General features: G+C 44.2%; 2 protein-coding genes across 5 annotated transcripts in view; one reads left to right on the forward strand and one right to left on the reverse strand.

The window, feature by feature from the left end:
• COL17A1 (collagen type XVII alpha 1 chain) overlaps positions 1-10,688 on the forward strand; it is a 42,915-nt gene extending 32,227 nt beyond the window's left edge. Inside the window, exons 42-57 of the mRNA XM_030031424.2 lie at positions 344-370; positions 458-499; positions 656-721; positions 1,083-1,130; positions 2,177-2,290; positions 2,564-2,701; positions 3,294-3,377; positions 4,391-4,519; positions 5,556-5,645; positions 6,200-6,313; positions 6,569-6,718; positions 7,522-7,941; positions 8,134-8,274; positions 8,880-8,942; positions 9,176-9,247; positions 9,444-10,688. Coding sequence (XP_029887284.1) covers positions 344-370; positions 458-499; positions 656-721; positions 1,083-1,130; positions 2,177-2,290; positions 2,564-2,701; positions 3,294-3,377; positions 4,391-4,519; positions 5,556-5,645; positions 6,200-6,313; positions 6,569-6,718; positions 7,522-7,941; positions 8,134-8,274; positions 8,880-8,942; positions 9,176-9,247; positions 9,444-9,493 — 1,748 coding nt within the window. The 3' untranslated portion in view covers positions 9,494-10,688. The remainder of the gene's footprint in view (positions 1-343; positions 371-457; positions 500-655; positions 722-1,082; positions 1,131-2,176; positions 2,291-2,563; positions 2,702-3,293; positions 3,378-4,390; positions 4,520-5,555; positions 5,646-6,199; positions 6,314-6,568; positions 6,719-7,521; positions 7,942-8,133; positions 8,275-8,879; positions 8,943-9,175; positions 9,248-9,443) is intronic.
• Positions 10,689-11,988: 1,300 nt separating this feature from the next.
• SLK (STE20 like kinase) overlaps positions 11,989-24,324 on the reverse strand; it is a 51,947-nt gene continuing 39,611 nt past the window's right edge. For all 4 annotated transcript variants that reach the window (XM_030029753.2, XM_030029754.2, XM_030029751.2 and 1 more), the window contains 6 exons: positions 22,484-22,613; positions 22,115-22,239; positions 20,956-21,144; positions 19,679-19,804; positions 17,992-18,105; positions 11,989-17,370 (listed from right to left, as the gene is read on the reverse strand). In XM_030029753.2, coding sequence (XP_029885613.1) covers positions 17,224-17,370; positions 17,992-18,105; positions 19,679-19,804; positions 20,956-21,144; positions 22,115-22,239; positions 22,484-22,613 — 831 coding nt within the window. In that variant the 3' untranslated portion in view covers positions 11,989-17,223. The remainder of the gene's footprint in view (positions 17,371-17,991; positions 18,106-19,678; positions 19,805-20,955; positions 21,145-22,114; positions 22,240-22,483; positions 22,614-24,324) is intronic.

Genomic DNA, 24,324 nt, shown 5'->3' on the forward strand with positions numbered 1-24,324 from the left:
CAGAGAAATTTATTAGCCTCCAGTACTGGTGTCAAGGCAATCGCTGTATTCAGATCCCAACTTTGCAAGCCTATTAGACTCAGCAGCATTCAGAGCTTCAGATTTGCCATTAAAGTGGAACAGTCTTTTTGCAGAATGCAGTCTTGGCTAAGTCAGTGCAAGCAGGTGGCCCTGTGAAGTGTAGCTCAGCTCTGAGCTGGCAGTAGAACATGGGACCTACTCCCTTTACCGATTTCTACCCTGTATGTTGAAGGCCACGATAATATTCTGCAGTGTGGGCTGGGATGTTGCAGATCACAACAAAGCAAATGCTAACACTGTTTCTGTGCTTCCCTGTTCACAGGCGAGCGAGGTCCACGAGGATTCACGGGTAAGGAAGCTTCCAGGAGATATCAGTAGGGTACAGGGTAGCTTGCCTGTGTATATGACTGCTCCTCCATTTCTGTGTCCCATGCAGGAGAACCCGGTGAGCCTGGCCTTTCAGCATTCCCCTCCCACGGTCAGTCTGTGCCCCCTTTCCTCCTTTGAATTCATTGTCTCTAGGCTGAAGCCAGAGGGCAAAATCCTGCTCTATTGATTCTAGCTTAGTGGAGCCAGGATTTTGTCCACACACTTTATTCCTGTGAATCTCTGACTCTTCTTCTGCAATTGGCAGGTGACAGAGTCACCATGCAGGGACCTCCAGGAGTTCCAGGCCTGCCAGGCCCACCTGGGCCCAAAGGTGAAGTTAAAAATCTTCTTTCTTTCTTTGCTGGTGGCCTCACACAGCCAAGAGTGGTTGAGACTAAAGGTCCTTTGGGAACTACAGCTGTGCCCACCCTACCTTTTCAGGCAGAGCAGGACCATGGCAATAGAATTGCTCTGAGTACAAGGCACCTGGGCAGGTCACAGAAGACTCAGGAAAGCCGCCGTGGCCTCTTCTTTCTGCTCTTCCCCAACAAGCTGCTAATTCAAGATAGTCATTACAAGGGCTGGGTAGTTGCTTCTCTGACAACATGTAGCTCAACTGTTTCACATGACAAAGTATGCAACATGCAGTGACACCCATTACAATTGTCTGTCTCTCTCACTCTGGTTTCCAGGTGATGCAGGTGTCCCAGGCGCTCCTGGCATCCCAGGAGCATCTCGAGGTAAGAGGCCAGACCATCATTGCTCTGATAGTATCAAGAAATGCTCACATCCTGGTGGAGACTTTGAAAAACCTCCTTTGGGTTTTACAAACGTGGGTGCCAACCTAATGCTGATGGGATTTGTGTTCAAAACCTCTTTTTGCACAGCCTGCATTAAATCAGACAATTTAAGAATTGCAAGTTTTCTGCTTCCAGCTTACTGGGAATCCTTTGAGCCAGAGTTTGTCCTCATAGGCCATGAAAGAAAGGGATTCTAAGTTGGCTAACCATGTTCCACAAGGGATTAGGGAAGCTGCATTGAACCCTCTAGTGGAAAAACTACTGATCAGAACAAAAGTGCCCTTTGTTCTTTGTACTTAGTACTTACCTAGCCTCAGGTGGATTCATGTGAATTAAGCTGCTTTCATTCTGAGTAAGAGCATCCCTGTATGCAGGATATTAATGCAGTTTCACAAAAACTGCATATGGATTAACTTAAGTGCCCCTCCATGTGAACAAGCCCTCTGCTTCTCCACACTGTGTCCTAGGAATACTACCTCAGGGTGCTGGGAAGACAGACACCTTAAAGAGCATAAGGTGTCACGCGACACCATGGTGACAGGAGTCACACAGGGCCCACCTGTATCTTGCAATGGAGATGAGTGAGGAGGTTCTTGAGCTGGTACAGCCCAGGCTGGCTGGGCTTGGGAGCAGCAGGGCAGTAAGGTTAGCCTAATGAGCCTGAGTGCTTTATGGATCTCCACCTATATTTCTGCACAGCATTGCACTTTGGTGCACAAACTGACCAGTACGAAGCCAGGGAGATCTCTGGACTCAGCCCTGCAGAGCTGCATAGGCTGAATTATAAGATGCCGAATTAATTGCAGACATTATACTGCCTAATAGCCCATGCTTAGACTGTGTTTAGAGATGAAGGGGGAGCCCCTCCATAGTCCATTCCCAAAGCTTTTTCCAGACCTGTGGGAAAGACTCAATGCAAGCACACTTCAGCATCGCTTGGTCTAATGCAACCATGCCACTCCTTCTCCTTACAATGCTTTCTGTAGGTGGATCCAGACAGATTCAGGGACCCCCAGGACCTCCTGGGCCACCGGGTCCTCCTGGCCCAGGTGGAAGTTCATCTCAAGAGATTCAGCAGTATGTCACTGACTACCTGAAGAGTGAGTATAATGATTTTGCCACGGGTCATCAGATGCATGCCAATCTCTCTTTTGCTCCCTGAGCCCCTTGTCACTCTCCCTTTAGAAAAAGCAGCCCTACTGCTCTGGCCTTATTTCTGTTGAATACTGTGAAGTGCCCTTGCCCACTGTGGCCTCTGCAGAACTGTCCTTCTGTTGGCCTGCTTTTTGCCAGGGGAAGAGGGTCCAGTAATTGTGCATACGGCCATTGTCTTCCTGCTAGTGATGTGGGCATATCTTGGGCTTCCTACCTAGGTGACAACGTAAGGCATTATTTGACTGGTGCCCAAGGCCCACCAGGCCCTCCAGGCCCACCTGGAATCATCACCACTGCAGATGGGATGAACTTGGATTATGCGGAGCTGGCTACCCGTGTTATGAGCTATATGACAAGTAAGCACCATGTTGGTAAGCTCTGTACTGAGTCACGCTCTCGGCTGAGCTTGTGCAACAGCTAGGAGGTGAGAACCAGAGGAGAAACAACAGTCTTTAAATAGCAGCACCCCAACCCAGTTATTCATCTTCTGCAGTCTTGGCCCAGAACTCCAAAGACCTGAGGTGGTCTCTGAGCCTTGTCCCATTTTAATGGTTAGATTAACTAACAATTGCTGCTGTTTAAACAAGTCTCACACTAAACATTAGCTGTTAGACCCTGTAATGCCCCCAAGATCCAAGCAGAGGTGGCTTTATTTGGTATATGTGGTCTCAAGTATTCTGGGGCTGGCTTATATGCTTGGGGCCCTCCTAAAGTAGATGAAATTCCCCGAGCTTTTGAAAGTAGCCTGGAATCTCAGTCAGAAGAGCACAGGCCACACAGCTGTGGAGACACCAGGATGTGTGAGACAGCAACTGATTCATGGCTGGGGGCACAGGAAGACCATTCAACCAGTTAAACTGGATTCATTCAGCTTTCCTTTGACCCTGCCTGACCCCTCTTCACCTTCTGTCTCATCCTGCCTGATGTAAAACCTTTTCCTTCCCACAGGCTCTTCAGATGGCTATCAGTCACTTGCCAGTTCGGTATCAACTACATCCATTTTGTACCAAGAACTTCTGGACATGCTGCAGAGTAAGTGACCCTCAAGGGAAACATGGGGGTTGGGGGATAAAGCATCCCAGCAGCCTGGAGATCTGCCTTCCCTTCCACTCTCCTGTCTCCAACCGGAGTTACCAGCAGCTGCTTCGGAGGGCAAAGTGCTGCCATAGGTGCTGCTGAGCAACCTGCGATGACTCCTTCCAAGTCCTTTGGGGACAGATTTATGTGTCGTGTACTGGAGAGTTTGCAAGCTTTCCGGAAGCTATACTTTCTTACCTGTTTGCTTTTCATACCCACTGTTGTAACTCTGCAGTTTCCCACTCTCTCCTCCATTCCCCTCCTTGGGTCTCTAGGTGGCATCTGCCTATGTCCCTCCTTTTCAGGAATTCCCCACAATTTCCCCCAATCTCCCACTAAACCTTGGGCTTCTATTTTCTGGCTCCCCCCCTCTCTTAGGGTTCTCCCCATTCCTTCTTGCCCACCTTGCTATGTCTTTGTTCTTAAGGTGGGGAGGATAGCCTGCTCTGTATTGTTTTCTACACATGCTGTTACTGTGGGCTGATATATAAATCACCAGGATGTCATTTTGCTGTGCCTGAAGGTATTGATGATGCTGGCCAACATTGCGCTCCTCCTATGTGATCCAATGGGGAGTCAATCAGATTCCATGGTCCAAACAGACAAATGGCTGCTGAAATGCCACAGAACTCAGCATGGCCTTTCCCAGCTGAGCCACTTTTTATTCCCTTTACCCAAGATGTTGTCCGGGGTGTCCTGAAGAAACAGAGCACAAGGAGGTCCCTTTAGCAATCCAAATTCTCAACCTCCTCAAACCCTGGATTATAGGAGGTTCCCCGCCCTGTCACAAATGTTTCTGACACCATACACAGGGCAGTTCACACTCAGAAAAGGAGGAGAGTGGGGAAAGGATCTTTGCATCCATAGATTTTGATGATCTCCTTAGTGGTGGGAGCTCAGGGAACTCCTCACACCTTGTGTCTTTGCAGCAGCTGGACAGCCTTAAAAGATGGATTTTTCATTTCCAGGAGAAGAAATTCGTCAGTATCTAATTGGACCTCAGGGCCCACCGGGACCTCCTGGACCAGGGGGAGATGGCATGTCTCTGTCACTGGATTATGATGAGCTGACCAGACGGTTTATTAGCTACGTGACAAGTAATGGTCTTTATTAGTGTGCATTTTCCTCTGTTCCTTTGGGAGCTGAGCAGAAAGCTCATACTGTCAGTGAAAATTCTTCCAGCGTCGACTGTGTGAATCCCTACATACAGAGACCTCCTCACAGGGATCGCGAGAGACTTGGAAGAGAACAAAGATACCCTGTAGCTAAGATACTATCCACAGACTCCATTAATGAGTTCTTGCTTTGCTAAAAACTGAGCTTAGGAACGTAATTTCATTTTAGCCATCTTAGAAGACCCATCAACACCTTCAAGTGCCTTTATAACCCTTTTCTCACTGGCTCTGTGGCCAGGATATATCTCTCTGTGGAAGAGTTGATCTCTGCCCTCTTTGTGTCGAGGCAGCTCAGGCAACAAACTCTTAGAAGTTTAAAGTTAGTTGAAACAAATTCCACCTTTCTGCTTCATTTTCCCATCTGTAAAGGGGTGATACGGCATGTAAGAACTGTCAGACAGAGAGGACTGGAGCGTTTCCAACAGCAGCGCTGAAATGCCTAGTCCTGGTACCTGCAACTATCTCCTTAAAAGCACAGCCTCCTTAAAAGCACAACACCCCAAGAGCTCAAGCAGGCCAGCTGCATTTTATTAGCAAGGACATTTCATTAAGGCAAATCACAAAGGTGCAAAGTTTTGCACCAGAGCAGCTTGCAGATAGGCAGACACAGGGAGAGCAGCACATGCATCAGCCAGCGGGTCACAGCTGAGCCGCATGTCCTGGGGTGCCCCCTGCCACGTCAGGGGTTCATGAGGTGTGCAAAGCTTTTGCCAAGAATAGAGGCCTGATGCCTGCCTGTCTGTAGGTGTCCTTGTGTTTGGATTAATGGGGCAAGCTTTAACTCCGAGTCCGGAACAAGGCTTGAGCCCTGGTTCCCAGCACAATCTGCTGATGCGAACACTCCACCCTGCAGGAGTCCCTCCTGCGTTGCCTGTGAACAAGCCCTGCAGCCTGTCTGCTCACACTGTAGCAGCCTGTTTTGATAATGTGCTACTCTTGGATCTGTTTGATTTTGCAGGTTCTGGGATGAGCATTGGGCTCCCTGGACCACCTGGGCCTCCAGGGACACCTGGTATATCTTACAGTGACCTGACAGCATACCTGCGAAGTAAGCCAATTTCTTTACTCCCCTGCCATAGGTCCCTATGCACCCCCAGGATCTTTTTTTACAGGCTTAGTACAGAATTTCCCCTTTTGCCCACCACAACATATAACTCTCTGTGAGACTCTGGTGGTCCCTCTGCCTTAGCAGCACTGCAGGCCTCCTGAGCTCTGCCAGGACCTGCACAGACTGCGAGGGACTGCAGACAGATCACTGTGCTCCTGTGGAGAGCAGTAGCAGCACAGTGCTGTCTTGGGGAAGGGTATGGAGGAGCCCTTTGTCTGCTCCAAACTCTGCAGCATAAAGGAATTTCTTATGCCACTTTTTAAAAGTATATTTAAAAAATAGGGACTTCTACCCTCTTTGGGAATCTCCTGACTTCCCAGTGTGACATCTACACACAGGGAAGTGAGGTACACCAGGAAGGCTGCACCAGAAGGTGCTGGGGAGAAAAAAGCACCTTATACTTGGCTGTAGCTGGCATTACCTGTATTGTCAGGGAAGGTTCATCAGGGTTGTGGTGGTTTGTATGACTCCTTTTCTTCCCTTGTGTCTTACAGACTCTGAATTCAGTGGTCTTGTTGGGCCCCCTGGTCCTGCAGGGCCCCAAGGACCTCCAGGGATCCCTGGATCACCAGGCACCTCTCTGGAGGACGTCTCTGCTTACCTACAAAGTAAAGCATTTGTGTTTCTCACAGGTGGCAGGGAGATTCTGTTTGTAGGTGGTGTGGGGACTGAGTCTGAGATTTAGCTTACCAGGGGCATGACTGCCCACTGAGAACAAGGTCACTTTAAAAAAAAATTCTTGTCAACATGAGCTGTAAAGGGGTGGAATTTGGGGTTGGAGCCTTTAAACTTTCAACATCCTCAGACATGTGTGATGTCCTTGTCCTCCCACTGTTGGAAAATAATTCTTCCTCTCTCTCAAGGTGTGGGATACTCCCTCTCTGGAGTCCAAGGCCCACCTGGCCCTCCTGGCCCTCCAGGACCACCAGGCTTCTCAGGAACCGGCCTCCTGTCCTATGCTGACATCACCCACAGTGACGAGTTCAGGAGCGAGCTGATCCAGTACCTGAAGAGTAAGGGGATGCCATCCATCCTCCCTGCACACACCCCGAGCCATACTTTGCCTTGTGTAGGCTGCTGGCTCTGCCAGAGCTGAGGCAGTCCTGTAGGAGCCTTCCCTGACTTAGGGCTGCAGCAACACCTTACCTCTACAGCCAAGTCTACACAGGACTACACTGCACCCCATAGGCTTGTCTCCTCTCAGTCCGACTGCAAGGCAAAAGTCCATGTTGTGAGCCAAAAGGAACAGGTGCTGGGCAGTTACAATTGGCCTGTACTGAACAGCGAGTCCCTAGTAAGGTCACCTGCAGAGTTTTGCCATGGGAAAAGCATTTTCTTTGACAAACACCTGCCTACAGGGCAATGGATGATGCAGAGGTTGGAGGGCAGCACTGGACCAGCTGTGAAGCAACATTGGTCTGAGCTCTCATGCTGGCAAGTCATCCAGGGCAGTCTTTCAGAAATATGGGGATCCCCTCACTTTTGGGAGACTGGTCACAGAATGGCTGTTCTGGCAGAGGTGCTGAAACTGGCCTGAGAGGAGCACACCCTTCTGCAAAATCATTGGGCATGTTTCCAAGATTGGGCACCCAAAACTGTGGGAGAGATGGAAAGGAAGAGGGTGTCGTGCCATCTGTAGAGATCAAGGTTGACATACGTGCCTGCTGCCTGAGAAGTGGCACTGGAAGAGGGTTACTGCAGTGATTGGTGGGACAGAATTTCACACTCCAGTCTTCATTCAGGGGGTAGCACAGGACCTCTGCCAAGCCTGGGGGCCCAGGTACCCTGGTGAAGTCCCCCCTCTTGTATTTTGCAGGTGATGAAGTTCGAAGCTACATCTCAGGGCCGCCTGGCCCCCCTGGGCCACGGGGACCACCAGGACCCAAAGGAGATAGCGGCTTGGTGGCTGGGTCTATGTCTTCATCTTACCAAGGGTTACGGACTTCCGAGCGGTTGCATGGAGGATCCCTTGGTGCTGAGGGATCCCATGGAGGTTCACTGGGCACAGGCAGCTCATATGGTAGCTCCGTTAGCAGCATGTCATCTTACAGTGCCTCAATAGGCAGTGATGGCTCTTATGATACCTCCATGGGCAGTGATGGGTCTTTCGCTGGGCTGCTGACAGAGGATGAATCACACAGGAGATCAGCAGGTTCAAGCAGATCCTACAGCAACTCCTTCAGTGGTTCCCTGGATTACAATGAGCTGGCACTCCGTGTGTCGGAGAGCCTACAGAGTGAGTGGAATGCCTGCTTGTCCTGACCCTCCCTCTCCCAGCCCACAACTCCTAACCCCCTGTGCCTGGTGTCATGCTGTTCACTTCCCTCACCCTTCCTGCTGCCTGCAGCTCTCCCTTACACCTTCCTCCCTCAGCATCCAGCCACAGGTCTCCCAGAGCTCCTTTCAAATGACACCTTTAATTCCTCAGGCCAAGGTATTCTCCAGGACCTGATGTCGTACACTGCACAGGGACCCGCGGGTCCCCCAGGCCCTCCTGGTCCCCCTGGCATCAGCAGGGTCTTTGCAGCCTATGGCAATGTCACCGAGGACCTCATGGACTTCTTTAGAAGTAAGTGACATATTGACTTGGTGTTTCTGGCTCATACGTATGAGATCTCTCCAACGTCTTATAGACCTAGTGATCTTTTCACCTTTGTGTGCTGCAAAAATACAGTCAAGATAGAAAGCTGTAGGCAGATAGTCTTTCCATCCCCTTCTCCCCTTGCTCGGGAGGTGCAGTCTCATCATTAGGAAGGACATCTGGTTTTCCCGCTACTTGTAGGAAACTCATCCCAAACCCTGAAGGCCACTGTGCTTGCAATCCCTGTGGCCCATTTTAACATGGCTGGGCTGGCACATGTAGCGCAACATGAGGCAGCTGCTTGCTCTGGTCTCAAATTCCCCTCCCTGACCATGGGCCAGCTGCAGCCCTGGTGACAGCCAGGACACCCAGAGAGAGTGGCAGAGCAGTGCTGGTGAAATGACATCACAGCCTGCCCCTGGGGCTTTGTTGTGATCAAAACCATTTTTTAAAAACTTGCTTTCAGTCCATCTAATCCCATCTAACCTAGACAAATGTCCTTCCAGTGTGACTCTGCTTCTCTAAGTGAGCACAGACCTCTTTGCAAGTGGTTTGTCCCACTCATTCATCCTCTCCTTCATTTCCCTCTCCAGCATATGGTACCATCCAGGGGCCACCCGGTGAAAAGGGGGAGAGGGGTTATCCTGGACCCAAAGGTAAGGCTTACCATCCTTTCCCTCTCAAGCCCTGTAACGCCCAGGAAGCAGCTCTGTGTCCACAGAGATAGCTGGCACAGGGCGGCTCAAGGTCACGTCCTCCCCACAGTGGAGGTGGCACCTTCAGGATCTCAGCCCAACCATCATCCTAACTCGGTCTTCCTTACCCTGGCCTGTCCCTGTTCATGGGCCAGTCATGCTCAAGAGCAAACTTGGTCTTCTCATTCCTTCAGGTGACCCTGGACCAATGGGCCCACCAGGACGCCAGGGGCACAGGGGACCAAAAGGAGAGAAAGGAGAGAAAGGTATGAACATCTGCCATTCCCAGGAGAGCAGGGTTTGCCTGGCGGGGAGTGAGGGATTCCCCGGATACCAGCCCATCTCTGTGAACTGCTGGAAAACCCACATGGCCCCATTTTTTGTTTGGTTTGGGTCTTTTTTGTCATTTTTACCCCACATGAACTTTTCAAATAACCTTCTTTTTGATTTGCTTGTCCCCAGGTGAACAAGTGTATGTTGGCAGAAGAAAAAGAAGAAGTGTTGGGGTTTAAGGAACGAGGCAGCTCAGTTCTGCACTGGGCAGCATTCCCAGCGGCCTATAGAGAATTAGCCTGAATCTTCACTGCCTTAATGCTAAAACGTCCTTGCCAATCAGCTAACCACTTAGAGTTGATAGTTCAGTGTCGCCACTGAGATTTGAATGGCTGTTTTACGTGTCCAGCGTGGTCCTAATGTGGGTATTTGCTCCTGTTGCTGATGTTTGGCTTAGCACCCTTGAGTTCCCAGGCATATATGTCTTTGGGCTGACAAGGGCTTCCTGTCTCACCCAGTCCAGCCTTCTTGCATTGCTCCCAGCTATGTAGAAACCTTTTTTTTTTTTTAACAACTAGCCAACTACCTAGCAAAAAGAAAAAAAGAAACCACTCCCTCCCCCACCAAATGCATGATTTTTCAGAGATCGGATTCAGCCCACAGGACAAAAGGCCCCGTAAGAAACCCTGGGATTAAGCTTGCTAACTGCACTGGGATTTCCTCTCCACAAGCTCTGCTGTGCCGGTCCTAAGCAGGAGGACCTGTTGAAGCAGGTGCTGGTGGTACTGAGTAGGGGGCTGTGGCTCGAGGGTCTCTGGGAGGGGGCACGCTGCACTGAGGTACCCCAAACAGTGACCCGCATGGGACGCTGAGCCCAGCCCTGCCAATGCCCAGCTGCTGCAGCATAGCAGGTGATATGGGGAGAAATAGCTGGGCTTTGCCTTCCCCACCCAGCTGCGTGGCGGTGCTGATGTCTGCCTGATAGTCCCCACTGTAGAGCTTTCAGACCCCTGGGGTCAGCACCCATTATCACCCCGGCCCGTGACTTGCTTTGGAAAGCGATGCCCTCCCAGCTCGGCAGTTTTGTGATGCTCGAGTGCGCCACGTGCATTAACCCCACTCCCGAGCCCAGCTCCTTGGACAAACTGTTACCGGAGGGGCTCAGACAGCGACAGGGTACAGCGCGTGCAAGTACTTGGCAGGGAGCGCAGGTCAGCACGTGCTTTGCAATGCCTGGTTATACCAGCACAGCGAGACGTGACATGCACAGGGACCAAACCGAAGCACTTTTAAACGTAATTTGTTATTTTTGTATTTTTTTCTGTTTTTTAAACATTGGGAAAAATAATTTTTAATGTAAACAGCCCAATTAAAGTGTGTTTTTCACCCCAAACTTGTCTGATCAGTGTTACACTGGGCAGTCAGTACCAGCTTCGCTGTGACCATGGGCAGACACACCTTGTGGTTTTGGTGGCTGTTTTGTTTCTCGCCACTGGTATGTGACCTGAGCAGATGCCAAGCTGCTTCTCAGATGCCAGCAGTTTCCAGTCACATTAACAAGAGCCTCTGCATATTGTCCCAGGATGCCACAGCCATCATCTTCTTCCTTGCAGTGAGGCAGTACTCACAGAGTTTAAGCATTTTAGTGTTGGGGGGTAGGGGGAAGCCTCGTGGCTGGGTGATGGCTGAGCTGCAAGGCACTGCCTGGCAGAGGCCGGTGTTTCAGTGCAGGAGTGCAGGGGGGGCAGCCGGCAGCCCCTCGCACAGTGCCTGGTCACCGCGTGTGTGACACCACATCAGCTTTATGGTGTTCCTGGGGCCACGTGCACACGTGCACACAAACCCTGAAGCGCTACTTTAGTTCCAGGTATTGGCCAAAGCAGGTCAGTGGCTCATTTTTGTAGCAAGACGACTTGCTTGAATTGCTTGGTTTCAGTCCAGGTTTAAACACCCATTGTCCATTTTTATTTCCAGTGTTAGCGATGTCAAGTTTTGGTGTTCTTCCCACATTATTGCTTAGGAGACTTTAGAGCAAAGGGCTGTGTGACCCGGGTCAGCTTTCAGCGCACAGCACCTTCCAGTGTTTGCCAATAAAGCCTGCGTCCTTCTGGGTGATTCATACTCCCCACCTGGCTCTGCCGCGATGAGACATTTCCTTCTAATTATCTCTTAAAAACAACAACAAAATGCGTGTGGTGTCATGTTTAAGCACAGCAGCTGTGTTTCCACGTCTGAAGCCACCCCTGAACCACTCAGGACTGCTGTACTGTGCTTGCAGGTTGTGTCGCAGGGCAGGGTTAGGCAGCTGAGAGCAGTCTGAGGCACCGCAGCCCTACAACCTCTCATTTGCTCCGTAATCCAGCCTGCAGCGCTTGGGCCATTGCTCGGGGGGGCTCCGCTGCCAAACAGCGGCACCTCGCTCCTTCACCTGTACCTGTGGGAAGGGTGGCTGTGACGAGGGGGAGGCCCATGGACTGAGGGGCAGAAACTGGAGCTCCTACAACCCCAAGTTGAATTCCCACAGACAGGGCAGGGCAGTCACTGAAAACAGCATCCTTTTAGGTTTGTGCTAAATCTGCGCTCCTGCCCTGGGCTATTCCGGTCAGGGAGCCACACACCGCACAATGTTAAGTACCTTTTACACTCAGTTATTTTAGAAATTCCAAATTGTCACATTCACTCAAACATCACTTGTATTTCATGCAAGTTTTCCATCAGCAAAACAGAGGCCATCTCAGCAAACTGTGATTTTATTGTATTTACAGCAGAATTATTACAATATTCTACAGAAAGCCGTGAAATCAAATTACTTTTAAAAACAAGACAACTCCCCCCCCCCCGCCCCCTGCGTTGTATGGCTGCTACTGCAAGTTCACTTCCATGAGCTGTATATAGAGACCCTTAGCCAATTATTCATCCATCTCATGATTTTTGGTTGCTTTCTGTAAGGCAAAAATAACTTGGTTTGCAGTTAACACAAAACATTCAACAAACTGCTGGGACAACACGAGGTTGGAGATGCCTCAGATGTGTATGCTTTACCACAGAAGACCACTCTGCTTGGCTTTCTCACAGAGAACAGGGGTGTGACAGTTCAACATTACAGATTTCACTCAATGTCCCTTTCTAGTTTCTGTTCTTTCCACTATTTTAGCACTGATAATCAGTAAGAAAGAGGCTTTACCACCTAGCTTGATAATTGCAGAAGAAATTTTGGTAAATTAAAGCATCTTTAGGCTCAGCCACTCCCTTCTGCTTTCAGTATAGTGGAAGCACATGAGCTTTTATCCGTGAGCTGGTTTTGAGCATGTTCTTATTTAAGAGGTTGTCATCTTTCTCTGGCACCACTGACTGCCCTAATGCCAGAAGCACAGAAGTAGCTACAGAAATGAAGTATGAGGATTGAGACAAGAGAAAGGGGATGGAGAACAACTAAAAGCTCTGCAAGCAATATAGAGAAACACTGTGAAGTTTCTTTTGTTTTCTCCTTCCCTTTATCTGTTCTTATCTTTTGTAAGACTGAGAAACGACAGGGCATCCAGGCCTTGGCTTGCCTGTGAACGAGGAAGGTTAATTCTCTCTGACCTTGTTTCGTATCTGCTGTGAAGATGGCAGAAGTCTGGGAATAGGAAATGTGTATGGACACATCAACGCAAGGAAGTTTCTGAGATCCAGAAGTACAGATTTTGAAGTAAAATGACCAGATTGTAAATGCCAACATAAAAAGCAGAAAGTTATCTACATAGTGACGATCCCAAACACTCCTCCCTGCCCTTCCCTCCAATGACCATTAGTCACTGTCCTCAAAAACTTGCCCCACTTCCCCATGGCAGATTAACCAAAAAGCAGTAGCTCAGCGGAAGCAACTAGCAGTAAGCTTATATGCACATTTTAGTCTGTTCCCTGGTTTTCAGCGAAGATGAGCATTTCTGAGGTCACAGGAGCTGCAGCTACACAGCAGCTCAGATAATCAGGCTACCTGAAAAGTGGATTTAAGTGCCTGAATTTAAAAAACCTTATTCAAATCTTTCCTATACCAAAGTATCCTTGAAATACTTGCAAGACAGATACTGTTTCAGGTGGAGAATCGACTTAAACTTCCCACATGATACTGCCGTCATAAGGACATTGTGGTGTGATGAAAGTAATTACGTTACTGCTTTGCTTGGCTCTGTCTTATTTAAGGTGCTAAGTTTCGTATTTATTAAGAAAAAAATTTCAGTAGCATGGAGTTATAATAGAGACAAGCCTCTGGGACAGAAGAATTTTTTTAACCACATGATTGATTAGATATTGACTACCTGTGAATGTAATTTTAAAAGGATATAAGCTTAAAATATTGTTTGAACAAAAGGATGCAGCTCAAAATGAATATCAGTATTTTAAAAGTGATGTGAAAAATCACTTTGAGTGAATGCCACTGGTCAGGACAGTGCGGTACTGCCCCCTCTGAATTTGAATTCAGGTGTCAATTCAATCAAAGGTTTTCCTATAAAAGGTGTTAATAAATCAGGATCTATCTAATCAATCATAAGAATAACAACCTCAATATTGTATCTTTTCATGCTGTACATGCTTCTCAAGTATTCAGCAGAGACAGCAGAGTACTTGGAAAAAGAAACAAATTTGTTTTATGGGAATCGGAGAGGAACAAATGCTGGAGTATTTCCGCTTCACCAAAGTAAACAGCGAAGCTCCCCTGGGACTTCAGGAGGCCAAGGGCTGGACACAGCCTGTTTCCTCCCCAGCTGGTAACCTCTCCTTAGACAGCGCCGTGCGGGCGAGATACAGAATTTATTCAAGATGCAGAACCTCTTCAGAACAGGGGCAGCAAGACCACCTGAGGTTTGGTTAGCCAAAGATCTCCCTGGGCTACCGGCAGCATTGTATTAGCAGAGGACTACAAGATCCTGCAAACAGCTGAGTTCCAGTAACTGTTAGGATGCCAGTAGAGCCACTGGCTCCTGTATTTCAAGGCCCCTGTGCCAAGAAAGCTGACTCAGCAGGCGCTGAAATCTGCTTTCAGAGCTCAGGAAGAACAAGTTGCGAGGTCTGAATCGGTCGGAGGCTGTGGGCCCGCAGGCAGGTTTTTTGTGAGAATCAGTTGTTAATACAAGAGGACAACCAATGTATTGCACTGTGATTGATGCATTTTATTGCCTTTGTTCATTTTCCTGTGGACTGTATTTACGACGTAGTAAAACACAGAGGTGAGAAAATACTGATTTGTGGTCATCTTTTGAAGGGCATGTGGGGAAAATGAGATCTGCCAAACACTCAGTAAGAAAGTACATCGTTTTGGCTAAGGAAAATACACCTAACTACCCTGGAGATGGAGCTTCTAACATTTATTAAAGGAAGGTGACATGTGATAGTAGAGAGATTGGATTTTATATCTCAGGAGATCTCTTCTAGGCCTATGTGAGAGTAAATTCATTTGAATTGAATTTTCTGACATTAATATAATATTGTACAGCTCTTTCATGTTCTGCAATACTTAAAACCAATTTTATCAGCCTAAATGTGTAAGTACCCATGCTAGTTCCTGTTAGTCCCCAGAAAAACACATTTTCACGCTCGATATCAATTCTCAGCACAGTTCACAAGGCTGCAACTGCTTAACAGTGCTCCACACCTGGAGACCTGACCAAGCACCCACTAAGGCTTCAATCGCTGCATTCGATCCCTCCCTTCATCACAGAAGTCACTTACTTACTCGTACAAGTACAATGACATCAGATTGCAGGGGCTTGTGTGAAAAGGATCGTCAAATAAAAGATTTAAAAGATTTAGACAGAAGTAAACAGTATGCCAATATGTATTAGCAAGTTATCACTGAAACTGCCAAAAAATGTAAGGAGAAGGTTAACATTTCCCTCTGAGGATTTAATGTGGATGAAGGTAGAGAAAATCCAGAAGGGGAAAACTGCCTGCCCTGTCTACTCCCCGAGTAAAGCATGGAGCCTACTTCATACGAAATTGCAAACAAATTCTGTTAAATACAGAGATGAAGATTATTTAATGTTATTTTAGTAACAGTCAATTTATGATGGTGGAGCTTAAAAAGTAAAAGGCCTCCAAAGACATTTTTCACCCTACTGAATAAACAATTTAAAGAACTTTGCATTCAGCAACAGATAACATTCTAGAGATATGGTATGTGAATTTACAACAGTACACAATACACATTGATATAATAAAATGCCGGAAATTAAGGCTAGCTATTAAAGTAATTATGCTATCAAAAAGTTACAAAATTTAAATTAAAACATGCATTTTCAATTTTTTTTTACTGTGCTGTAAATTAAGTGTCTTCATTGAGAAGGTATCGGTTCAACGTCCAAGGATTTCAGCATCCAAGATTTCAACCACATCTGATTAAAGTCCTATGTTAATTTATGAGTTCATTCACATGCATCAATACTGTTCCCATGAAATGAACATCATGTAATGGTCACCAGTCACACATTTAATGCAATGTTTACAGTTGATACCCAAAGAGACTAGAAAGTCAGGCCTCAAATGACAGAAAGCAAATACTATTTTACAAATTGAACTCCAGCATACCAAAGTACAGCTTATAATACTGTCTTGATATGACTCAAACTCTAACCACCAAAAAGAGTGCAGTAAAAGTGACCTAATACAGTTGTATTTCCCTACCGGCTATATGAGAAATATTTCAGATTTTTTCCACTGCAGATCAGTCAGGTAAATAACTTATTGTACATCTATGAACTTGAAAAATAAAAACAGGCTATGTTAGTACGTGGCAACACAAAAGCAAAAAACCCAGCTTCATAAAGTAGTTTGTCTATATATTTAACTTAAATCTGTCTCTAAAATAAAATGACTAAAATAAAAAAATCAAATCTAACACTTCTAATCAAATCAGACTTTAGCCATGGTTATTTATAAATATGACCATCCACCTCCACTTTTCTGATGGAGTTTAAATGAACAGGCTTTGGTAAGAACAGAAAAATGGCTCTACCCATTCCAGGTACAGTTAGAGAAACCACGTGCATTTTGCACACCGCTTTCTAAAAAATACATTCTACAGTTTTTCAATTTGTAGAACTAACCACATGTAATAGCTAAGGAAAATAATAAACTGTGCATTTTAAAGTTAGCATTTCTTTCACCTTTACATATTTTAGTGCAAAATATTTTAGGGTGAGGATTTACAAAAAAAATGGCAGTAGCAGCAAGAAATCTTCTGTTTTGTACAGTAACAACAATGCTAAGGAGTTTTGTTTTTTTAAATGACAAAATACTATCCTGTTGCCAGGACTAGCATACCTAAGTGTTTCAGGCACTGTATTAATTAAACTAGCACCCCATTTCATTATGGAACTAATGGACAAAATACATCACGGAGATCTGCTCAGTTTAATTTATGCCAGAGGTTTCTTTTTAAAGAAGTTGCAAAGGCTTTTGCCAATCGTGTTTAAACTTAAGGGTTTATTTTTCTGATTATTGGCATGTTCTGAGTAATTAGTTCCAGTCCTTGCTATGAAGACACTGCCCAACATTATAAAATTTTAAACCTCTCACGGCAGTTTCAGTTGTGGAATTCTCTCGTGGAGAAATCAGACACTTAAACACACAGTAGCAGAACTAATATTACACTGTTTAAATGTTCACATGAGAAACGATTTTTTTGTGTTCAGAAAGAGTATAATCAATATTTTAGGCTTAAAGTCAAAACCATAGATAACATACTTTTTGAGACTGAGATAAAAAACCCACTTATTCTTGAAACAGCTGAAGGACATAACATTACCATTATACAGCAACACTTTTTTTTTCTTCTCTTCCATTCAGAGAAGAAACTGATCATGACACTGATTGTCTCCACTGAAAACAAAAAGCGCTAGGTCCTTTGATGTACACTGCAGATTAAGTCAGGTTAGACAATGAGGATGGAGAATTCCAAATATGAAAAAACCTACAGCAGTTCCCAGAGTTATGACCCAGTGGAGTGAAGGCTGGGGATTGGATAGAATTTGGAAATCCGGCTTTGTGTTGAAGGGTTAAGGCATTCAGATTCTCCAGTCATTTTAAAGAAAACTTCCTGTTCCTGCAGTTTTCTGGCAAATTCTTCTTCCAGCGTCTAAAACCAAAATCAGATTGTCATAGGATTATAAGGCAAAGTACAAGAAACCTATTATACTGGTGACATATTGTCTGATGTAACATTGTAACTTCACACACCATCACAAAAAAAAAAAATCACCTAGCAATTACTAAACTGCGACACAACCAAGACACAGCAAACTAAGAACATCATCTGTCTGTAGGATACTCTCTGAACTGTGTGAAAATCTAGTACTTTCCATTTTAAAATAAAATATAAAACCCAAGAACAACCTCCACCACCCTCTATCTGTTATTTAGCACTCAATTTTTGTAGTAACCTACCAGTTTCTGAAATATATTCCTAAAACCAGATTTACCTCCAGCTAAGAAGTTTTATATGCAAATACGCGCTATGCACACATGCGCTGCAAGAGAGAACACAGTAAGAGGCTGGTAGGACACAAGCCTTTTTTGTTGCACGTGCCCTTTGCTCAGCTTTTGCACTTTTTTTTTTTAACATCTTTAATTATTCAGTGAACTATAGCAGTTTTGTACAGTAGCTTGATTCTCCTCCTCTGCAATACTTTTTGTACTGTCTGTATTTGATAGATCCAACTCTTGATTATTTTCCAATTCATAAACTGCTCCAATTTACCTTTTTTCTTGGTCTCAATTTCTCTCTCCATTCCTTCAGTTCTTGGCTGTGCTCTTCATCTAGCTCTTTTAGCTTCTGAGTTTCATGCTCAACCAGTAGATGGCATTTTTCATTCTTAAAACAAGATAAAGATAATCCTTATGTAAAACTAATTCAGATTAGGCAACTCAACATTTGTACAGCAACATATGTTGTCCTAATTCTTTTTAATTAGCTTATTCCGTGTAAATAGTGACGTGAATAATTACGAGATAAAAGTATGTTACAAGGCTGCATTATCAAAAGCTGATCCTTCCATCAGAACCAATTGAGATAAGAAATACTCGTAAATCCAAATATACTGTTGAGTATCATTAAGGCAGCAGCTGACGGTGTTACTCAAAACTGTGTTTCACTGCCTAATAATGCTTTTCAAGGTCATACAGCGTTTCTGCTTTGCTTTCTGAAGACAGTTTGTATAATTTATTAAAATCAATTACATTAAAAAGGATGTTTTTGGAAATATTTCAACTCTAGGTGCCAAGGAGCTGAGACTAACAAATAGAGCTTAGAGAGGAGAGAAATGTGCTTGCAGAAGCAGGCTCAGAATCGCCCTATAAAAAGGAAAAGGATAATCAAACCACACATCAGCTTCACATTCCTCTCAGTAAGGTACATACGCATCTGCGTAGCTTTCAGACGACTTTTGAAGCATGGTAAGGAAAAAAAAAATTAAGTATTTGGCTACATCAAATCTTTGATTTTTCAGAGCAGTTGGCAATGGCAATCTCTAGACCCCATGTTCTTGTTTCTAGGGTTCCAGCCCCAACTGGGTCTGATGCAGAGTACAAAACCACAGGAACAAAAATGACAAGCACTTGGCTAGACCTGAGTGCAGCTAGGGGCCAATTTTTCTCGGTGAAGTTCAGAGTAGCCCTAATCTGCTCAACTTTTTGTGAGCTGAAACTCTCACAAGACTCCCACGGTACTTGGGGATTTACTAGGCGTATTAGTGGCATAGTCAGGGACTATTTCACAGGATATAAGAAAGTGAGCAGAACTAGCTTCATTGGTCATTAGAAGATTTCTCTACACAAAGGTTATCAGCAGGTGATCATTTAATGCTTTAAAACTGCCTTGTGTCCCTGAAACAGGGAAAAGCCGATTTAACGGAAAAGGAAATCTGGCCTCTGGTATACAGCAATAACTTTTACAAAATGCCTACAAAAAGAGACAAAATAGAGTTTCTTATCACAAGAAGAGAATTCCTTCTAAGTACCTTGCAGAAGCTCAAGTACAAATGGCAGCCTGCACTTTGTAAAAACCACCTGATTCCACGTATTGCTACAAACGTCTTGTGGGTAATGCCTGGTGCTGCTTACCTCTATTCTGATTAAAGACATTTCAGCAAAATCAGGTTAAAAGGAAATGTTGCCTACAGAAAATAGCACTGGGAACTTGACAGATATTCTAGAAGTGATCATCTGCTTCTGGTTCATGCTCCTCTTGCATTTAAAATGATTTCTCATTAATTGATATAACTACATGAATCTGGTTAAGCAGTATGCTGCAGGCCCTTGAAAGCCAAGTTGAAAAAAATCCTACACCAATGAGTAAAAATGAAGGAAAAGATGTTTCTGCTTTGCCTGCATCTGTTATTAACCTGAGCTTCCCACTGAATATTAATTTAATATCATCTATTTTTAACCTGTAACTGATGCAGTTCTCTGATGTTTGCTTCACACTGCAACTGAAGGTCTCGCATTTGGTTTTCATGTTTCTGATGCTGAGCCAGTCTCTCATTCTTCTGTCTCTTTTCTTCTTGAATAGCAAACTAAAATTAAAATTAAAAAGATGGTTTGTATTGTGCCTCTAGATACAACAGTCTACATAAGTCAAAAAAATGTATGTAACAATGAATACATACAGCATAACTGAAAAGAATGGTTTAAAAAGATTTAAACGATAACTGTATTTTCTTTATTCTTTCTTTAAAATTCTTACAAAGGGAATGCCCTCAGTTTTGTCTATCATTCTATTTCTCTGTCTGCACTCTAAGTTTTCCTTAAAAGGCAGCACATTTCACTTCCAGACTCTGAAATTATCTCCCCCTGATAAGTGACACAGCAGTGCTGTTACAAGTGTCAGTTAAGGTTGGTGTTATACAGCTACAGGAAACTGTATTTTCCAGATTTTTCATCCTTCCAGTGCTCACCATATGAAACCATGATTTGGGACTTTTGTGCATCAGTAGAAAGCAAACCTCTAAACCTCTTTACAACATTCCCTTTTAAAGAATGAGTGAATACCTACAGTTTTAGTTCAAAAGCTCACAAAAATCAAGTATTCTTAAAAACATTTCACAGAATCACAGAACGGTTGACGTTGGAAGGGATCTGTGAAAATCAATCCCCCCTGTCAAAGCAGGGTCAGTTGGGTTCTGAGTATCTCCAGAACCTCTCCCAGCAACCTGTTCCAGTCTCTGACCATCCTCACACTAAAGAAGCGTTTTCTTATGTTTAAGTTGTATTTTCTGTATTTCAATTGTGCCCACTGCCTCTCATCCTGTCACTGGGCACCACTGAGAAGACTCTGGCTCCGCCTTGTTTACCCCTCCAGTTGGGTACTTATAGACAGGGGTAAGATCCTCCTGAGCCTTCTCTCCTCCAGGCTGAAGCATCCCAGGTATCCCAAGTGTCTCTTCCTATAACAAGACCCACCAGTCCCTCAGTCATCTTCAAGACCCTTCGCAGGAATCGCTCCATTAATTCCATGTCTGTCTTGTATTTGGAAGCCCAAGAGTGGAACCAGTGCTCCAGATGAGTCTCACCAGTGCAGAGGGGAAGGATGACTTCCTCTGACCTCATCCAGTGCATCAACCCAGTTTTGTACCACCTGTGAACTTGCTGAGAGTACACTCTATCCCATCCCCACATTTACATCACATTAAGCACTTACACTATTAAAACTGTTCTTATTAATTACCTGCTTAATTTTTTCACGATCTTGGTCTGGAGAGGCTAATGAATTGATTCTCAAACTTTTCTTAAACATAGCCATTCGAGTCTTGGCCTCACTTCGCTGGATTTTAGGTAGTCTCGCTCTTTCCTGAGTTTGCTTGTTCTTTAACTCCTCGATAAGGCGTTGATTATATCTCTGCATTTGTTCTGTTTCCTAAAATATTAACCATATGGAAATATTACACAGTAACTATTACATTAGAATATTTGCATCTCATTTCATCAATAAGCATGCTGTTTGAGTCAGCTTCTTTCAGCAGAAACCAGTCCCAGCCCTAGTGATACCAATGGGAAGGAGGGGGTCTTCCACTTATTCCAGAGAGTTCTGGATCACGCCCAACCCAGATGAAATTCTCTAATGAATATGAATACAAGTTTTACCAGTTGTTGTTCAACTCCTGAATTGCATTTTTAAAAGTCTACGTTATTCAAAGGGAGAAACTTTTGTGGAACTGAACTTCCACTACTGCAGTCGCGAAGGGTCAGTTTGTTGCAAAAGCTGGTGAAAGCAACAGCCATTATGGGGATAAACCAAACGATACAGAAACAAGCCTTCAGTGGAGGCTGCTCATGCTCCAATCGCCAAGGAGATCCTATAATATCTCTCTCTTGGGTTTACATTTTCAAAAATTGAACTATTCTGTTTAGTGTATTCTATAAAAAACAAAATGCCTCGTGGAAAATAAGTGTTTTCTCTGAGCTTTTAGAGGATTTAGCTATAAAGAGACAGTTGTCAGCTACTTGCCCAAAAGCTAATCCAGTTCATTCTCCTCATTTAATTCCAGGATGATTTACTAATGAGTAGATTTATTTAAATACAAGCCCAAACTGGTTTTGGTGTATAAGCAGAATTTGGTAATTTTAATAGAAAAAGGTTGATGTTGTGGTTGGGTTTTTTGGATTTTTTTAGGAATCAAAAGGGAAAAATATGATCACTTATACTTCAACATACTACTAAGTTATTAAATTATTAAGATTTTTTTATTTCAACAGAACATACACAGCTTCAAAATACCTGTGGGGGTCTTGCCTGTCCAAGCAAACAGCTACCTGTAGAGATCATACTACTACTTGATAAAAAACCTGGATATTATAACACACGAAAGAAAGTGTCAAATACTAACTTTTTCATGCCTCTTAAGCAGCTGGTGTCTCTGCATGAAGTACTGATCTTTGAGTTGCTGTTTGAGGAGCTGGTGTTTCTCTTGTAGATGTCGCTCTTCTAGCTCCCAGATTGCAGCTTCGCGAGCTGGAAAAAAGAGGAAGGCTGGTTCAGAAAGTACAATACAATACTTTCTAATCTACCTGCTAGTGTATGTTTAGATGTGGCCTACAAGTGCATTTTAAGAACAATGTTATTCCATAGCAGATGTTTTTATTACAGTTCTAGATTAGTCATGAAGGTCTTTGATTTCATAAATTTAAGACAGACTATTGTTTTATTAAAATACAACATAAATGTCTGTTTTTAAAGAGAGTCTGCTGCTGGATACCTCTCATGAGCTGCTGTTTGTTGTTGAGGCAATCTCGTTCAATAGTGGCTAGTTCTGTCTTCTGCTGCTGAATAATTTTCTTCAGAGATGCATCCAGTTCTTGTTGCTGCTTCTGCACAAATTCCTGCTCCTAATAAAAACCAATAGAAGTAAATTAAATTGTGTTCTAACCACATTACATTTTAATGAAACTCCCAGTTCTCTCAGCATTAGCTATATAACAAAACAAGTATCTATGAAAATTTGAGCTAACATGCCTCAGCTATAAAATTATGCATCTCTTGTATTTTTTACATAGAAACTAGGTAAGAGTATATTTAATGTTTAAATAACACCTTCAGAAATAAGACCAAAGGCAACACACCAGCCAGCAATCTGCAACTCATTCCATGTCTTGTCTCTCCTCAAAACAAGCTGCAGGTTCAAAGCTGGCAAAGACAAGTACTCAATATGAAGTTGATCTCATCATATCAAGGGTTAATTATTCATGGATGTAAGAAAATAAAAGTATGCATGGTTATTTTGCTTTGGATGGTGAGTTAAAGCCTATTTATTTATACAGTTGGATTTCAGATTTGTCTCTCAATCTCAAGTGGTTTATCTTGTCATGAGCACAGATATTGAGTTTGGGAGTTTTGCAAGACTCTGCTATGAAGACACCCAATGGCTTTTACAGGAACTGCATTCTGCAGAACTTGCAAGCTTGTCACCCCAGAGCTGAGCTGACTCCTCGCAAAGCGGTTTGCCATCTGCCTGATGCAGTCCCCATATCACCTGCATCTTTCATTAACCAGGGTGTATCACTCTGTTGCACAACATCATGAAAAGCAGGCAGTAGTAAGAATCCCCCTCCCATGCCCCAAGACCATACTGTTGCCTTTCTTCTTTGCAACTATCAAAAAAAAAAAAAAAAAGCATCTACAAGCATGCAAGCATGCACACACACTCTTAAAGAACAAGAAATTAAAGCAGACATTTCTACCATGATGTAAAGGTCAAAAGAAAGGATGATGGCAGTGTCCTGTCAGGGCGAAGGTGGGCAGCTGAAGCATTTGCTGTTATACATAACAAAGCAACGTTAAAGATGGTCTATCGGAAGGGAGATGGGATGATGCAGGAGAACAGTACTGGGCTACAGATGATCAGTGGAAGGGTCTCCTGAGCTATGTATTTTTATTTTTTTACTGAACCTATGCTACTTGCTAAGAGATTTGTCAGCAACATATGGAATTAAATGTTCATTAAAAGTACTTTTTATTATGACCAGGAGAATCCTGGCTTTCATCTTCACAGAAAGTTACTAATAGATGAGGCTTTCATCTCTCCCAGTGGACAGTAGAGTTACACTTGGACAGGTAACAGAAAACCAGAGGTGGAGTAAGTTGGTGCAAAGTTCCGACAGTGACAGACCTGAGGGTACAAAAAGAACTGGAAGGCTATGTCTGTAAATTAAGTCAAACATACCTAATCAAATATAAGGACTGATAAAAAACATCGTTCTGTTTCCCTTTCTAGATTTAAAGGATAAGAAAACTACAAGTTTATTATTCTGAGAGTGCAGACACATAATTAACATGGTGTTTTATTTGCCAGGAATTTTTTCATTTGGAGGGAGTGGGGGGGAAAGCTGTGTTCTAGTGTAGTCATGGTCAAAAAGCAATTACGCTTGAGCTTTACTCAATGATTTAAATATTATTACTGCTCTCTCTACATGGTAAATCTTAAGAAGTTTTATAATTGCTAGCACTATAAGATAAACCAGGGAAACTCAGAAAACACTCTGGCCTTTCCAGTTCCCATGTCTACTCAAGTATCACATATAATAAAGGTCACGCACTTTA

The sequence above is a fragment of the Aquila chrysaetos genome, chromosome 11, assembly GCF_900496995.4.
Source record: "Aquila chrysaetos chrysaetos chromosome 11, bAquChr1.4, whole genome shotgun sequence".
Taxonomy (NCBI): Eukaryota; Metazoa; Chordata; class Aves; order Accipitriformes; family Accipitridae; genus Aquila; species Aquila chrysaetos.